The sequence below is a fragment of the Microcaecilia unicolor genome, chromosome 3 (genome assembly GCF_901765095.1).
Source record: "Microcaecilia unicolor chromosome 3, aMicUni1.1, whole genome shotgun sequence".
NCBI lineage: Eukaryota > Metazoa > Chordata > Amphibia > Gymnophiona > Siphonopidae > Microcaecilia > Microcaecilia unicolor.
Genome location: NC_044033.1, coordinates 487,059,756 through 487,078,309, shown reverse-complemented (window position 1 = coordinate 487,078,309; position 18,554 = coordinate 487,059,756). Strand labels below are relative to the sequence as shown.

Below are 18,554 nucleotides of genomic sequence, written 5' to 3'. Positions count from 1 at the left end.
GATGTAAGCTTCGGCCTGTTTTTAATCATCAGTTCAGTGGCCTACAGCTCCTCCAATCTCCTGGGCCTAGTACTAATAGTCTACACCATACATATTTATTCATCACTCAGCAGGCTTCTGGAAATAACGAGACGAAGAGAACGAGACATATGGGAGGCAAGCCAATTCAATTTCAGACATTAATACTAGCAAAATTAAAAAAAAACCACCAGCTGTCAAGAAATAAAAGGCTTACAAAATGCAATTAAAAAAACAGCATACAGCAAAAATAAAACACTCGTGTACACAACTTACAGATACCCTTCTTTGCGCTTACAGGATAAAACAGCATCAATACATTTGCAACAGACTTGATCGAATAGTTTACATTTTTTACAGCAGCACCATCTACATTCTGCTAATTCTACCCTAGTTTGTTGCCTATTATTTTTCGCTTAACAAGAAAGATAACGAGAGATTTCGGGTTTTCTTCTTCCTCACGTTGCTCCGCGTCATATATTCCTACGCGCACGCTCACACTTCTCTGTACCCTAGCCGTACGTGCGAGAACTGTAAATTAAAAAAAAACTGTCACAGCAGGGCACAAGCGCTTTGCTAAGGTTAAGCGGATAGTACGGTATTTGGAATCCCTACTCTTTTGAAAGAGTGTGGTGACGCGAAACAAATTCATACTAGAACACGATACGACAAATCTACGCTCAGGGATCCTTCCCCCTCATCCGCCGCCTTGTTGTTCTGTTCTCCTTGGCTTTTTTTTTTTTTTGGCCGCGTTCCGCTGCGCTGTGATAGACGGCGACGTGAATTCCTCGCGTGCGCGGGCGCGCTCAGGCGGAGTGATCCGCGAACCTCAGATGTGTGTGGCATGCGCGTGTGACAGCACGGCGGCGCGCACGTACTCAGACGCCGCTGGCTTGTTGTTTCCTCCTCTCAGTTCGCTTGAATGGTGGAATAGTGCGAGCGCGAGGCTCTACCTGGTGAACGACCGCTGACAGCTTTGCTCAGAGCAGGCACGGTAACCCGCTCGCGCCGGCCGGTGGGGGCAGGGGCGCGCGCCCCGCGACGCCCTCCCGGCCGCTCGCCGATCACCATGTCTTTGGGCGGCAGACACCGCCGGGAGCCCAGAGCGGCCAAGTGCGGCCCCGCCGAGCATCAGAAGCTGGTGCCGCCGCCGCGCGCGGGAGCCGAATTTGGCGTGCGCCCGGGCCCGGTGGCGTCTACTCGGCGAAGCGGCGCTGATCACTCATCAACATCTGCTACGGAGCTCTACTTCCTTATAGCCCGCTTTCTGGAAGACGGACCCTGTCAGCAAGCAGCTCAGGTACGTGACCCACGACTGCGGCCCGTCTCACGGCTTGAAGAAGGGGGGTGACCGGAGGGTGAGAGCTGCCGTCTTAACATTATTTATTCTTTTTTTCTCTTTCTTTCGGTTCTATTCCATCTCGCTGCGGGGGTCGGTGCAGGTCCTGATTCGCGAAGTGGAAGAAAAGGAGGTAAGAGCTCATGAGAGCGGCCGCTCGCTTCTTCTCCGCCCCCCTCTGGACGCATTTCTGCTTTCGCCTGGGAAAGCGCTCCTTTCTTGGGGGCCGCATCGGTGTCCTGGCTTTTGCGCCCCGGTTTTCGGTGGTTTGAAGAACGGGAGCTGACTTTTCTTTCATTCCTTTATCCCCTTTTTTTTTTCTTTCATGTTCGCAGCTGCTTCCGAAAAGGATAGACTGGATGGGCAAAGAGCACCCGCGGACCTACGAGAACCTGGTGAGAGATGCCTATCGCCGGGAAAAAAGTTTTTTGCAGAGAGAAATAGAAATTGAATTTCCCGCAATTTTTTTTCACAGCTAACCAAAAAAAAAATATATAAAAATTTTAAATTGTTCAAGTGCAGTCAGTTAGCTAGCGAGACTTGAAATTTACATTTCGCATAAAACGCGCTGCTATTTGGAGGTCTTTTAGTAAGTGGAGGAAGATTTGTTTTGTTTGTGTTTTTTTTTTCCCCTGTAATGTGCCAGAAATAAAGCGACGTCATGAGTTGCTGGGAACGAGAGTTGGGGAGGAGCCAAAAAGCTGAGCTACCAGCGCTCGAGCTTTACTGGGCGGGGCGAGGGGAGGGAGCAAGAGGGCGCGCGCTCGCTGCCTCTGCAACAATAGCAGACACAGACTGGCATTGCTGATTGTCCATGGAATAGGCTTGTGCTCCCCGTTCGGGACCACTGCAGCCCCTTCAGTTTAAACGTGGGGTGTTCAGTTTTATATGCTTATTTAATGTGTGCCTTAGGTTTCATCTTTTTCCTTGGCTTATTGTTGGTCTGTGGAAAGTTTTATTTTTGCAGGAGCTGGTGGGCTTCTTTTTAGTTTGATGTTTTTATGGGAGCGGTATAAGACTTGTTCAAATACAATGATGTATTTCTGAACCTTTTGGTGCTTCTATTCCAAATTTTTTTGAATTGTTAGATTGATTCAGTGAAAGCTATCACAAATCTACAAGATATTGTATTTGTGTTTTGCAAAACGTTTGTTTGCTGTTTCTTTGTAAATAGTTTGAAGACAGGCATTTGCGATTTGCCTTCAAACTATTTTAGACTCTGATATTACACACTTAAAAAAAAAAGTGCATTTAGAAATATGTGGTGACTTCAGTTTGTTTGCTTTTAGCTCGACAGTTTTATGTTGGTCGAGTAAGTTGTCTAAGCTAGTCATCAAAAGGCCCTTATTTATCTTCCCAGACGTTTTATGATTCAACTTTGATGACTACATAATTTGCAAAATGTGGGATGGGACAGCAGACATCAGTGAATTGTTACTCCAAATAAATTGTTAGCCATATCTATTTAATTTTCTTTAGGATTATATTTTTGTGTTTGATTTTTTTAAGGTGTTTTTAACGTGTTGTTTTTTGTGAAGACATTTTGACACAGAAACATATGGAAAAATCACAAGGCCTTTTCAGACTACTGCTTTTCATTTGTGGTGCAGTGTGGCAAACAGGTCCAGGGCAAACCTAGGTAACACAGTAATATAGTAGATGACGGTAGATAAAGACCAGTATGGTCCATCCAGTCTACCCAACAAGATAAACTCAGTGTAAGGTGTGATGTGATACTACATACATATACTTGATCTTGATTTGGCCTTGCCATTTTTAGGGCACAGACTGTAGAAGTCTGCCCAGTACTGGCCTTGTTCTCCAGTTAGAGAAGCAGAATCTGTCCAGCCACGGTCAGGGCACAGACTGTGGAAGTTTGCCTAGCACTGCCTTTGCTTCCCAGTTACTGATATTGCCATCTAATCGACACAAAGCTTGTTTGGTTCCTTGCCTTCTGTACAGGATTCCTTTGTGTTTATCTCACACATTTTTGTATGTCATTACCTTTTTCATCACCACCACCTCCTGTGAAAGGGCATTTCAGGTATCTGCCACTCTTTCCGTGAAAAGGTACTTCCTGATACCATACTTGAGTCGTCGTCCCCTCCACCTCAATCCATGTCTACCACCTTCTCATCTCTGGAAAAGGTTTTGTTTGTAAATTAATACCTTTCAAGTATTTGAATGTCTGTATCATATCACCCCTGTCTCTCCTTTTCTCCAGGGTATACATGCTCAGGTCCTCAAGTCTCCTCAGACATCTTGCGACACAAACCCCATACCATTTTTGTTACTTTTCTCTGAACCACTTACAGTCTTTTTACGTCCTTAGCAAGATACGGCCTCCAAAAGTGACTACAATACTCCAAGTGGGGCCTCCTCACCAATGATTTGTACTGGGGCATCAACACGTCCTTTCTTCTGCTAATTATACTCCTCTGTAATCCTTCTGGCCGTGGTCACCACCTTGTTGCTTTGTTTCGTCACCTTGAGATCCTCGGACACCATCACCCCAAGGTCCCTCTCCTGAGCTGTGCTTATCAATCTCTCTCTTCCTATCTGGTGGATTTCTGCACCCCAAGTGCATCACTACACTTCTTGGCATTACATTTTTAACTTTTCTAACTAAGCACAGTCTAAGACAAAATACCCCTAATGCATATGTGTACCACACTAGGTAACAATTTTGATTCAATTCAAATAATCCTCCACCTTGAATGAAGATGTAAACATAATTGTACATAAATACAATTATTTATTTATTGCCTTAACTGGAGTAATTTTGCACACTCAATCATACAAATCCAGCCTAGTATTTGTATGATTGAGTGTGCATTGAAAATGTCACGAGGTGCAAACTCGTTCAAGATGGTAGGAAGAACTGAAACAACCCAATTTTCAGCACCAAAGTCATCAGTGTCATCAGTTTTTCACCATGCTGTTTCTTGAATTTTATGTTGTTCCTCTCCTTCCATCTTTCCAACCATCCAACAGTGGCTTTGAATTCAGTTAGTCCAAGACTTTCAGCTAGCTGATTAGCTTTCTCCATAAGCAGTGGACCACTGACAGGAAACTGTCTGCTCCTGACTTGAGAAAAGCACCGAAGAAGAGCATCTTCTACATCCTCAGCTTTTCCCGCGTTTACATTTCTGGTGTGGATTTGTATTGTTTTGTCAGTCTTCCAGAAGCTGATCTTTCTGCTTCAAGATACGTGAAATTTGACTGAGATTTACACCATATTCTTTAGCAATAGGTGCTTGACTTTATTTGATTTCTAATTTTTTAAGAACTTCTATTCGTTCACCAGTGTTAGTCTTACAGTTGCGTGATGACGACGACGACTCCAGTGTACACTCTAACAACTTTCTTTTGCTTATTCTGCCTGTGGCAGTTAACCCACGAGATTTAAAATTTATCGTCCCTTTGTCATGTGCCAATCGGCTTCCATATTCCGTGCGTGCGCTTATGCGGAGTGTTTCCTGCAGAGGAGCAGTCTTAAACCATGCATATAAGCGAATCTTGCACTTATCAGTGGTGCGCTAAACTGAAGTTTGTCCCTGTAGAAATTGATGGTGCCAAAAACGGGACCGAAGTACGGCATGCAGTTAAACAGCATGCGCTTATCTGAAGTGCACTTAAATGGAGTGCACTGTATGTGTGTGTGTGTATATATATATATATATATATTTCAGCAAAATACTGTTTAAACCATATCTTAATGATCAGCAATACATTTTTAGTACTGTGAAAATGAACCGTAGTATGGGCGCTCTAATATAAACAAAAATGAAAGACACTTATATCTGCTTCCACTCAAAAATAAGATATATAAAATAATGATAAATATATGAATTCTATTATTCTACTATTTAAAAAAAACTTAACGCCACATAGTTATGAATTCATGGGCGGATGCATTCCAACTGAAGCTCAACGCAGAAAAAACACAATGCTTATCATCGCAGTATAATAAAATCAACTATACCAACATAAATATACTAAATCACACTCTTCCTGTTGTGGACAACCTGAAACTCTGGGTGTAACAATCGATCGAAACCTTAATCTAGATACCATGTGAAAAATGTTATAAAGAAATGTTTTATGCAATGTGGAGGCTTAGAAGAGTAAAACCTTACTTCCAAGAGAGACATTCCGCAAACTAGTGCAATCACTGGCATTGAGTTATTTGGACTACTGTAATTCCTTATATGCGGGATGCAAGGCTCAAACCATTAAGAAACTCCAGACTGCCCAGAACACTGCAGCCAGTCTAATGTTCGGAAAGGCAAAATATTATAGTGCCAAACCCCTTAGAGAAAAACTGCACAGGCTTCCACTAAAGGATCGAGTTACATTCAAAATATGCACCTTAGTTCATAAAATTATTTATGGAGATGCCCCATCTTACATGTCAGACCTTATAGATCTACCAGAGAGAAACAACAAAAGTTCATCACGTACTTTCTTGAACCTCCATTATCCCAACTGCAGAGGACTTAAATATAAATCAATACATACATCTAGCTTTTCATACATCTGTACACAACTATGGAATGAATTACCAACCACTATAAGAAAAACACGCGACCTAATGACCTTCCGAAAACTACTGAAGACTTACTTTGTTTAATAAAGCGTACAAAATGGATCCCTCATAACGATCTGACTCCTAAACTACACCAGACACAATTTATATTGGAACTCTTTTAATTTGCCTATTTTATTTACACCTTAATTACTGATAATGACACCTTGTCCTGATATCATTATGTTATGTTGTTATCCATTTAACATCATTTTCGTATGCACCTTAATAGCAACAATTCTGAAATTCTTCTCCGTTAATATGACTGCCAGTAATATTCCTGTATACCTTATCTGTTATATATATACTCTGATTTTCTATTCCATCAATTTGATTGTAGTTGTATTATATTGTAAGCCACATTGAGCCTGCAAATAGGTGGGAAAATGTGGGAAATAAATGCAGCAAAATAAATAGATAAATAATCAGGGAAATGGGACTTGATATACCGCCTTTCTGTAGTATTTTGCAGCTACATTCAAAGCGGTTTACATATATACAGGTACTTATTTTGTACCTAGGGCAATGGAGGGTTAAGTGACTTGCCCACAGTCACAAGGAGCTATAGTGGGAATCGAACCAAGTTCCCCAGGATCAAAGTCCGCTGCACTAACCATGAGCGCATTACAAACCAACTCCAGTCTTAAAGCATAATTATATGAGGATCCATAAGTGCTGGCGCTCTGCAGTATCTAAAAAAACAGCAAAGGAAGCGCTTTTAAAAATAGAAGCGTAGGAGCTATGAACATGCTCCAAATAAAGCCATCCATTTGGAGATAATAAAAACCAAATACTCCAACTCTTTAAAAATGCTTAGACTACTCCGTGCTGATGTTAAAATAGATTCTAAAATAACTTAATAAATACTAGTTAAATAAGAAAAATGTAAAAGTATACAAGGAATCCATAAAGACAGCAAAAACAAAAATCGCCCCTAGTACTAGCGCTAGAGAGGAGCTGATTACAGCTCTAATCAATCGTGTAATGAGCCGCTGCTAGCGTTACTGTAATAACATTATTGTGATTCAAATTGAAAGTAAGCAGCCAACCTCCAGTATTCTGACTAATACAAAGAGGACTGAATGAAATCCTTAAAAAAAAAAAAAAAGACAAACCAAAACTAACCTTAAAAGCGCTATACTCAAAAAGATAGTGAACAGCAATCTCAGTAGAGACTTCAAGAAACTGCCATGATTCAAAAAACCTCCGTAATTACGTTGGTTTTAAACATGTCATTCTGTGCATATGCAAAACGTGATGTCTGAATACTAAACTTGTACTAAATGATGTGACATAATCTGAATATGCAAAAAAAGTAACGTGTGGGATTGGAAGAGAATACTGAATGTGAGCCTTTTTGACCAAAGTAATAAAACAGGAAACCAACAATTATAAACAAAAGCAAAATCTTACCCAATATATATATATATATATATATATATATATATGTGTATATATATATATTACTCAAAGGGCCTATATAGAAAGACCATAGCTGGTCAGTTTAACCTAATTAAGCAGTAAAGAACTAGAACTAAAAGAGAAAGCGTTAGAAACATAGTTGTGCATATTAGGTAAAAAATATATCTCCAAAAAACAACTAAGATACATAAATCTCAAAATATATTAAGGTAAAAAAATCTTACTTGCATACATGAATTTAAAAAAACAAATTCACAAAAAGTGAAAGAAATAAACACATTCACAAAAAAATGAATCATCTCCACATCCTGGTTCAACCCAAGAGGTGCAACAGTATTAAGCTCATAATTCGATCGTTGCTCCAACTGTAATAAACTCTTATCTAAATCTCCCAGCTTTGATTAAGTATTCTGAACACAAAAAATTGGAGATCATTTACAGTATGTTCTTTTTCGATCCAATGTTCTACTAGCGGAGCTGTCTTAATTTGTTTGTTAAGACAACTGTGCTCGATAATCCTTGTTCTGATCATTTTCTTGGTCTTAACCACATAACAGTTTGCATGGGCATATGACAATGTATATAACACAACTAGAGTTGCAATTACTAGTGAAATGCAATTTATATTCTTTACCTGATGTGAATATAGAGTAGCCATACTGGGTCAGACCAATCAATGGTCCATCTAGCCAGTATACTGTTTTCCAAACAGTGGCCAAGCCAGGTCACAAGTACCTGGCAGAAACCCAAATTGTGGCAACACTCCATACTACAAATCCCAGGGAAGCAGTTGTTTCCCTTGTTTGTCTTAATAGCAGAATATGGGCTTTTCCTCCAGGAATTTGTCCAAACCTTTTTTTTTTTTAAACCCAGATACACTAACCACTGTTACCACATCCTCTGGCAAAGAGTTCCGTAGCCTAACTATTCATTGAGTGAAAAAATATTTCCTCCTGTTTTAAAAGTATTTCCATGTAACTTCCTCGAGTGTCTCCTAGTCTTTGCACTTTTGGAACAAGTGAAAAATCGATTTACTTCTACTCATTCTACACCACTCAGGATTTTGTAGACCTCAATCATATCTCTCTTCATTTGTCTCTTTTCCAAGCTTAAGAGCCCTAACCTCTTTAGCCTTTCTTCATACAAGAGGAATTGCATCCCCTTTATCATTTTGGTTGCTCTTCTTTGAACCTTTTCTAATTCCACTTTCCTTGTCATCTATACCACACCAGTCCAGACTAATGGGTTCTGTCCATCTACCAGCCAAGTAAACCGCCCCTTAAGGGTATCGTGCAGCCTGGAATGTTCAGTATTTTCTCTGTCTCCTAGTGGATGGTTGACGGATCGTGCAGCTGCTCAGGGTTGGTGGCTGGTAGCTCCTGTCCCAGATTCTTCTGGTGACAGTGGAGCCAGGGGTCTGCTGGTAACGTGTTGGGGCTAGTTTTAGATGATACTCAGTGGTCCTGAGTTCCTCATCTGCCAGCTAGGGTGATATCCAGTGACACTGGTCCCTCCCCTCTCCTCTAATTAGATTGTAAGCTCTGTCGAGCAGGGAGTTGTGTTCATGTTCAAGTGTACAGCGCTACATACGTCTAGTAGCACTAAAGAAATAAGCAGTAGTAGTATCTCCCCTGGCTGTCTTTCTAGCAGGGTGATGGTTGATTGTGGCATGGAGTAACTTGTCTCCCCTGTGGGGTCTTCTCTTCTGTGGTGGTAGGTATATCTGAATTTCTGCCTTTATTTATTCCTGTCACTAGTGAAGGTTATTTAAAAAAACAAACAAAACAAAAAGGAAACTTTGTTTTTCCCTCCTTTTCTGCCTCTGAGGTAAACCTTTAATTGGGTCATTCCATGCCACGTGGTTTAAACCTTCCCACCATCATGTCTCCCAATTTTGTTCAAATTTTATCTGTTGCGCGAGTCAGGTGTTAAACGAAGTTTCCAAAATTGAGGTCTCCACTGCAATAGTTGCCTATCTAGACCCCCTTTTCCGAAAGGTTGTCAGTCTATGAGCATTTACCAAAATGCCATTTTTGGGGGTCTAATAAAATCCAAACACATTTATAAGAATGACTAAAAAATTCAAATCCTGTACAGTTTTTTATGCTAATTCCGATGAAAAACATTTTAACATTATGAATGCAAAATCCAGTCAACAAGTTGACTCAAAGTGTGCATCAAAATTGGTCGTGACTCATCGGAACATATTTGGACCAATATTCAGACCGCAACAACTTCCATGCAAAGATACGGACTTGAAATTTTGAACAGCATTATGCTTGTGCTGGACATCATACTGCCAGATTTGCAACTAACCAGCATCTATAACCGCCCTGCAGGATGTCTTCAAAGTTGGCACTGTCAGCGCAAATGGTAAAATGTACCAAGTTCAAAGCCAATTATTAAAAAAGAATCTGCCTGAATCAGCTTGTGAACAGTATCATCTGAAAGAGAAAATTGTGCTCTACAACACTATGTTTTTGTTTTGCAATGCCACCATTAAGTAGCCATTTACTCAGGTCAAAGTATGTTATATTTAGTACGCTTGATGTGCTAATTTTTCTTCATTTCTAGGAAATTGAGTCTTAATAGTCACTTAAAAGTATTGATATAATTATTTATTCATTTGTATTTTATTTGTTGATTGTCCAGTCGTTTATTGTGCGTTATCAGTTTGGTTGTGCCATCTCAGGTGAATATTCCAGCTTAATAAATTAGTGATGCTGAACAAATAGATAAAGTCCAAATCTTCAGCCTGGGCAGGATGCTGCTTGCATTTATGGTGGATTGGAAATGTTTGTGAAACGGTCAGTTGAACAGAAAGATGCTTTCATAAGCTTTATGCATCCAGCAAGTATCGCATCTTACCGGCCAATAAATGAAGTAGCGGGACCATGAGGATGCATAAGCTTATGAGAGCATCTTTCTGTTCAACTGACATTTCACAAACGTTTCCAATCCACCATAAATGCAAGCAACATACTGCCCAGGGCTGAAGATTTTGACTTTATCTATTTGTTCAGCATCACTAATTATTAAGCTGAAATATTCACCTGAGATGGCATGACCAAACTGATACAGCGCACAATAAATGATTGGACAATCAACAATAAATACGAATTAATAAATATATCAATACTTTTAAGCGACTATTAAGACTCAATTTCCTAGGAATGAAGAAAAATTAGTGCATCAAGCGTACTAAATATACATACTTTGACCTGAGTAAATGGCTACTTAATGGTGGCATTGCAAAACAAAAACATATCAGTGTTGTAGAGCACAATTTTCTCTTTCAGATGATACTGTTCACAAGCTGATTCAGGCAGACTCTTTTTTTAATAATTGGCTTTGAGCATTGGTACATTTACCATTTGGCTGACAGTGCCAACTTTGAAGACATCCTGCAGGGCGGTTATAGATGCTGGTTAGTTGCAAATCTGGCAGTATGATGTCCAACACAAGCATAATGCTTGTTCAAATTTCAAGACCGTATCTTTGTTTGCATGGAAGTTGTTGCGGTCTGAATATTGGTCCAAATATGTTCCAATGAGTTGCGACCAATTTTGATGCATAGTTTGAGTCAACTTGTTTGACTGGATTTTGCATCCATAAGTTAAAATGTATTTCATCGGAATTAGCATCAAAACTGTACATGATTTGAATTTTTTAGCCATTCTTATAAATGTGTTTGGATTTTATTAGACTCCAAAAATGGCATTTTGGTAAATGTTGCGCGCTCATGGACTGACAACCTTTCAGAAAAGGGGGTCTAGATCTGCAACTATTGCAGTTAGAGACCTCAAATTTTGGGAAACTTCGTTTAACACCTGACTCGCGCAACAGATAAAATTTGAACAAATTGGAGAACATGATGGTGGGAACTTTTTTAATTTTAGACCACTTGGCATGGAATGACCCAATTCCTGTCACTAGTTAAGAAGGTTGTTTACAAAAAAAAAAGGAAGAAGAAGAAATTTTTTTTTCCTTCCTTTTCTGCCTCGGAGGTAAATCTTTATTCCTGTCACTAGTTAAGCAACGGAGAAGATTGTTTAAAAAAAAAAAAAAAGAAGAAGAAACTTTGTTTTTCCTTCTTTCTCTTGCCTGTTACCTGATTTATTTTCCCGCCTTTGGCAATGTATTCTAGTGGGGCCGCTTGCGAATTTCTTTGAATTTCACTGGCCGGCGTCTGATTCTGATCTTGGACCCTTCCAAGCTGGTACCAGTTGCTTTGCTTTTTTTTTTTTTTTGTGTCGCAACGGCTCGTGTCTAGATCACGAAACTCAGTTGTTTTTCTCCTCTTCACAGTCCTAGCCGGCGGCTGGTTCAGAGGGTAGCCCCGTTGCTGGAATTTGTACCTTTGCAGTTCGGAGGTCTTAGTCTGCCATTTCCAAAGTGGGGAAGTATCTCGCTGGCTCCGTTTGGCTGCAGGCTAGGTCTTTTTAGCCCAGGGCTATTTTTTCATTCCTTTCAGCCTTATGCGGCTGTTGGTCAGTTCTTTTTCAGACCGTCCGGTCTCTGCTGCTTCAGGTATCTTGCTTGAGACGCCCCTGCTATTTGATTCTTGTTTTGGCAGCAGTTTTTCCTCCCTTCCTTAGGGCGGTTCTGGTTCTCTCGTTCCACATGGATCCCTCCTGTCTGCTCTGGTTTGTCTGGCGGGGGTCCGAGTTGCCCTTGGTGTGCAACTGCTAGCTCAAATCCCTCTTCTGAGTACCCTCTGGAGTGCCATTCTTGCCAGTCTTTTGCTTGGACTCAGTTCAGTGTCTCTTTATGGGAATGTGCCTGTTAGGACTTTTTGCCACAGCTCTTCCTTGCTTCCCTTGCTTTCGGGCGGGAGTTTTAGCCTGGCACAGGCGGTTTTTTGCCTTTTCTAGTTTCAGGCGCCTCTCTCCTGGCACATTGGCACTCCTTCCTTTTTCTGTAAGGGGCGCAGTTCTTTCCTGCTGAGCAGATCTATTGCTGTGCATCTGGAGTATCGCCTCTTAGCTCTGTGCTTTTCTCTACTTTTCTGCAGGGAAGTGGCTCTGTTCTAGGTGTGGAGTTTGACTCTCCCTTACCTGGTTTTTCCACAGTTTGATGTTAGTGGCCAGCTTCCTCTTTGTTCCTGGCCTGTTGAGAGTTGTTTCTTCCTCACTGCCTTACGGCTGCATTTTGCTCCCTATGGTCTGAGGATTCCAGATCTGTGATTCTTACCTCCCTCTTGTTGGGAGTTCTTTCTCTACGTTGACTGCTGCTCCGTATCGATTGCCTAGGAGGGCGGTCATTGTGGCTCAGAGACTACTTGGGGGCTGATAGTGTCTCTTGGGGCACGGGGCTTTCTCTTCTTGTAGTTTGTCCCTCTGGGCCAGGGTAGTGCAATGCCAGATCTGCATTTCCACAATTTGTGCCCCTTTCCTGTTGGCCTCCTGGCAGCACCTTCTCTGGCTGTTTCACGGGACTCCACCTATGCATTTTGCTTCTTGGACATAGCTCCATTGCCGCATGTGGGGCGTGACACCATGGCCGCATGTGGAGCACAGCTCCATTATTCCATGCAGTTCCACCGTTACATGTTGGGCATGGCTCCATTGCTGCATGTGGGGCACAGTTCCAGGTTGGCTTTAGCTCCATCGCTGTATGTTGGGGACAGCTCTATCATGTTGAGTGAAGTTCCTTCGCTGCTTATTCTGCAACCTTTCATCTCTGCATGTTGAACGCAGGTCTGTTGTCAGATGTTGAATGTAGTTCTTTTTCTGCAGGTCTCAGTGTGGGGCACAGTTCAGTGTCTGTGTGTAGAACTGGCTCTGTGTCTGCCTGTGAAACGCAGCTCCTTGTCTGTATGGCATGCAGCTCCCTGTCTGCGTGCAGAGCGCAGCTCCACCGCCTGTTGAGTGTAGCTCCATCTCTGTGTGTTTAGCACTATTCTTCTCTGTAAATTGGGTGAAGTTCCAGGGTGGTATGTGGAGCACATCTCCGTGACTGCAGGTGCTACACAGCTTCATGTCTGCGTAGGAAGCATAGTTCCTTGCTGGCGTATGGAGCGCTGCTCCTTTCCTGCGTTTTGTACACAGTTCCATCGCTACTGCAGCTTCAGTTCTGTACTTCTAATATCCGGCTCTTTCAGTGGAGCACTGCTCATCCTCTGTCTGTTACTCTCAGCTTCTTCTCTGGTTGTTCAGTGCATTTCTATCTTTGCCAGAGGTATGCAACTCTTTCTCTGCCCATTTTGCGTGGCTCAGTTTGTGTGCTTTGAGTGCAAATCCGTTCTCGTTGAGCACGGATCCTACTCTGCCTGATGAGCGCAGCTTCGTTTCTGTCCTTTGAGCACAGTTCAGTCTCTGACTGTGAAGTGTATTTTCACCTTTGTCTTTTGGGCACTGTTTCACCTTGTCGGTCAACCCCAGCTCTTTTCTGCGGGTTGGATACAGTAACTTCTCGGGAGCTGTGGCATACCGCAGTTTAGATTGCTAGACAAGGCTGTCTTGTCTCCTGTTTGCTACCATTCTTGTGGCACCTTTTCTTGCCGTAGCCTCTTGGTGGCTGGTGAGAAGCTTCTCCATTGCTGGAGTTTGAATTCGTCTCTGCTCCTTTTGTGGCTACTTGGCACCTTGGGTGTCTTTTCTCCACAGTGTGGCTCTCGACTCTTTCTTTTTGTCTCCTTTTGTTCTCTTGGCTCTGTTCTTTCATCCCTAAGTCCAGAGTGAGCTGGCTGAGGAGTACTCTTTCTATGGTTGTACCCTGGTATGCTGCTGCCCTTTTCTTCATGGTTCTACTGAGAAGACTAGCGTTCCAGTTAGTTGGTTCTCTTGACGCTGGAGTCTCTTCTTGTTCTGTGGAGTTTGATTCTCTCACTAGGCACAGGTCTGGGTGGTTCCTGGGCCTTGCTTCCTTTCTTCTATGAAGTATGGCACACTGTTTGGCACACTGTTCTTGTTAGGGTCGCTTCATCCGACCATCTTGGACTCAAGGGAGACCGGCAGGTTTGGGAGTTAGTCTTTGTCCTTCCAGGGTTCGGAGAAGTGGATCCTGGTCTAGGAGAGACAGTTCTTCTTCTTGTTGCTCGGATACGACCGTTGCCTTCCTCCAAGGGAGGTCCTTTGGCATGAGTATCTTTTGCTGTTTCTTTTGCTACTCTTTGGACAGGGGTGCGTAATTTTTCTTTTGCTCAGGACGTTTGTTTTACGTCCTACGGCTTCAGTTCCTTTTCTAGTGTCTAAAGATGATATTCTGATTATTATGTGATAAGTATGAAAATCTCAATGTGCACACTAGATTAGGAGGTGTTTTGTGATTCTGGCTTGTTTTAAAAAGATGTTCACGTACATTATCTTTAGCCTTACAATGCCCATCTGTAATACTTAGTGGGGTAACACCTGTGTTGAAATCTCGCAGCTAATATTTTAGACCGAGCGGTAAATTCTTCTTTAGAAGTACATAACCTTTTAGCCTTAAAAATTAGCTATAAGGCAAGTTTATTCAGGTTATCTGTAGATGCCTATATAGTGTTGTGGTGAAGTGGTATTGATCCTTTCTAATCAGATATCTAAGATACTATCTCATGTTGATGATAATTTATCTGAAATTTCAAATTGTAATCTCTATTATTGACCAAAGTGTGAAAGATTATAAAGTATTCAAATCACCTTTCTACAGGATACAATATCATGTTGTGTATCGATTTGGACATCCTGATGTTTGCGAAAGGGATTTTGCACCATAGGTAGTCCTTCAATTCAGCAACATAAAGATTTGCAATATCGGGAACCATTGAAGCCCCCCATAGCGGTGCACTTAGTTTTGTTGGGTAAAAACTGCCATTAAAATAGAAATAATTTTGCAGTAACAGCAATAATACAAGTGTTAAATTAAGTATCCACTGAGGTGCGGTGCATTGTTACTAATAATGTCTCCACTGGGATTATATTGGTATACAGGGACTCAATGTCCATGGTCACAAGAGATGTCATTGAGGGGGGTCTTTTACTAAGGCGTGCTTATGTTTTTAGTGCATGCTAAACGTTAGAGATGCCTTAGTAAAAGACCCCCTGAGGTCGCCATCAAAATCATTCAACAGGGTAATCATATGTCACGAATGTAAGGTCCAATCATAGGTACAAATGGTCTAAGAAAAAAAAATCAACAAAATTGGAAAGTGGCTGAAGCACAGAGCCTTTACCTGAAATGATGGGCCTTACCAGCTCTACATGAGTCTTTACTTTTGGAAATTGGTGCACAGTTTGATCTGGAAGACTCTCCTACTGGAGCAGGTTGAACTTCTTTGTCAGCTGGCCAAGCAGCAGAAGGTGTGTCATAAGTCTTTGGGAAAGGACAATTACAATACTTTTGATGTGGCATACAGGATCTGTGACTAGAGTATAGTGATGCACAGCAGAAATTGGTGGATGCCACGTACCAGGGGAGGGGTAACCTTTTTGGAGAGGTGGAGGAGGTCGCTTACCTCATAAAGAAGCAAGCTGATACCATCGATATTCTCTCCTGCCAGATGCCTTCTGCATCCAGGAGGTTTTCAAGCAAGCTGAAGAGAGCTCCCTACTACTCTCAATGGCGTAGGTATGCCCCTCCTTCCCTCCATCCTCAGCAGTCACAGCCCCAGTGTATTCATTCTTCTTAGCAACGTCCGCCAAAGGCCCAGCTGACTCCCCAGTCAAAGCAGGGTTTGAACTTTTGACTGGCTCCAGTAGAGCATAGCTGCCGTACCAGTGATTGCTCTGGACGACCTACTGGTGGGGAGGATAATTAGTTTTTTTCCAAGAAAGGTGGCCCTTTGTAACCTCCAACCGATGGGTTCTTCAAATTGTCCGTCTAGGTTATGCTCTTCATTGGTGTCAAATACCACCAAATTTTCCTCTGAGAGCTTGCTCTTTCAGCACAGGGAAGTACTTGCAGAGGAGCTCTCTGCTCTTGTAAAGGCTCACGCTGTAGTTCCCATTCCACCAGGGGACGAAGAGATTCTATTACAGGTACTTCCTTGTCCCGAAGAAAATGGGAGGAGAGGCGATGCATCCCATCCTAGACCTAAGGGCACTGAACAAATTCCTGGTCAAAGAAAAGTTCAGAATGATTTCCCTGAGCACACTTCTTTTAATGGTTCATGCTCAAGATTGGCTATGCTCTATGGACTTAGACTGCCTGCAGTTGCATCCTGATAGTTCCAGGCCACAGGAAGTATCTCAGATTTCAGGTGGGAACACATAATTTCCAGTACTACGTGTTGCTGTTTTGCCTCGGGTCAGCTCCCAGGGTTTTCACCAAGTGTTTAATGGTAGTTGCAGTGTTACTACACAGACTGGGAGTCCGTGTATTTCCCTACCTGGATGATTGGCTGGTGAAGAGCATGTCGAAGGACGGTCCTCAGGAGTCCATGCAAAAATCTATTCAGGTGCTAGAGCTACTGGGGTTCATTTTAAATTACCATAAGTCTCATCTGCTTCCAATTCAGCAATTGGAGCCCTGCTAGACACACTGCAGGCATGTGCCAAGGGCGGACACTATGGTCACACTTGAGTTTGAGCCAGCCAGAAATATCAAGAGGACCTGCCTGACTCTCTGGGAGACTTCCAACTTCCTGTGTTGGAAATTAAAGCTGCTGCAGTCTCTGCTGGATCACTCGGGGAAACCAAGGTCGTAGTCACAGTCCTTCTTGTTGGCTGTTCAGAAGCTGCTTGTTGGCTGTTCAGAGGCTACTCTCAGGTCAGCATCTGCTACACTTCTGGCTGCAGCACCGACGGCATCAACAGCGGCAAACTACTGTTGCACGGCAGCAAGGTAGGAGCTCTTTGGTCAAGGCTAAACGTGATCTCTAGCCCAGGAGATGCCCCAGAATCTCCTGTCATCTCGTTTATCTTGAGCAGGCTGCCCTCTGACCTAGCTGTAAACCTGGTTCTCCATGCCAAAGACATCCATAGGGTCGATGGTGGGAGTATAGGGACCGCTGGCAGTAGTCTTAGTCTGACGCTTTGGCATAACCAAGGACACAAACACTCGGGAAGTAAGGAGCAACTGAAAGCACGTCAGGTATGTGCAGCCATTTTGGATCCTGCCATGCAGGCCAAAAAAATATATAAATATAAAAGTATACCTAAGTTAATAGTGGTATGTATAATGATTTCGTGAATTAAAATGACTTCTTTGGGTAAATTGAACTCGGAGCTGATAACTTCCTCCCTCCTCTTGTTCATTTTATATTCGTAACCTTGGCCTCTTCTTGTTCCTTCTTCTTTTTTTCCCTGGTTTATTTAATTTTATTGTTCTGTGTAAACTACTTACTTATTTTTAAATTATTTTTGATATTCTGTTCTATTTATGTTTGTTGCCTAATCCCCAATATTTAGGTTCTAAGTGACATACAGAAAGCAAGACTGGTTTATACATCAGGAGCAAGAGAATTAAAACAACATCAAAAACGAAAATAAAAATTATTAGCAAGTAGAACGGGTACAGAGAGGGTGACAAAAATGATAAAGGGGATGGGATGACTTCTCTATGAGGAAAGGCTAAAGCGGCTAGGGCTCTTCAGCTTGGAGATATGATAGAGGTCTATAAAATAAGTGGAGTGGAATGGGTAGAATCACTTGTTTACTCTTTCCAAAAGTACTAGGGGGCACGCAATGAAGCTACAAAGTTTTAAATTTAAAACAAATCGGAGAAAATGTTCCTTCATTCAACGTGTAATTAAAGTCTGGAATTCGTTGCCAGAGAATTTGGTAAAAGTAGTTACCTTAGTGGGGTTTAAAAAAAGGGTGTGGATAACTTCCTGAAAGAAAAGTCCATAAGCCAGCATTTCCTAAACTGTGTGCGCTTCACCTGAGTGCACAGTGGCGAACTCACAGGGGTGCCACAAGGCAGATGGGAGGTTCACAGGCAAGCCCCGGGACATCACTTAATGTCAAGTTGTATGGAGTTTCAGGAAATCTAAGTGGCTTGGGCAAGCTACCAATCGCATCTCAACTGTGATTGGTCATGGAGCCTGTCTGGCTCCTAAAAGGGCGATCCTGATTGGGAAGCAAGGAGTGAGGCTGTTTACAAGTCAGGATCGCCCTTTTAAAAATCTTGTTTTTAGCATCTGGCTTGTTTCTCCAATATAGCATCCTTGGTCACATTTTTTACACTGGATGATGTATACCACATTGGAAGATGAGCATGTGAAGGATTCCTTTATGTTGAATGTTTTTCCTTTGTGAATGACTG

General features: G+C 42.2%; 1 protein-coding gene across 1 annotated transcript in view; it reads left to right on the top strand.

The window, feature by feature from the left end:
- The first annotated feature begins 949 nt into the window (after positions 1 to 949).
- Positions 950 to 18,554, top strand: part of PHIP (pleckstrin homology domain interacting protein) — an 863,049-nt gene continuing 845,444 nt past the window's right edge. The window contains exons 1-3 of the mRNA XM_030199061.1: positions 950 to 1,318; positions 1,461 to 1,490; positions 1,693 to 1,752. Of these exons, the coding sequence (XP_030054921.1) occupies positions 1,088 to 1,318; positions 1,461 to 1,490; positions 1,693 to 1,752 (321 nt within the window). The 5' untranslated portion in view covers positions 950 to 1,087. The remainder of the gene's footprint in view (positions 1,319 to 1,460; positions 1,491 to 1,692; positions 1,753 to 18,554) is intronic.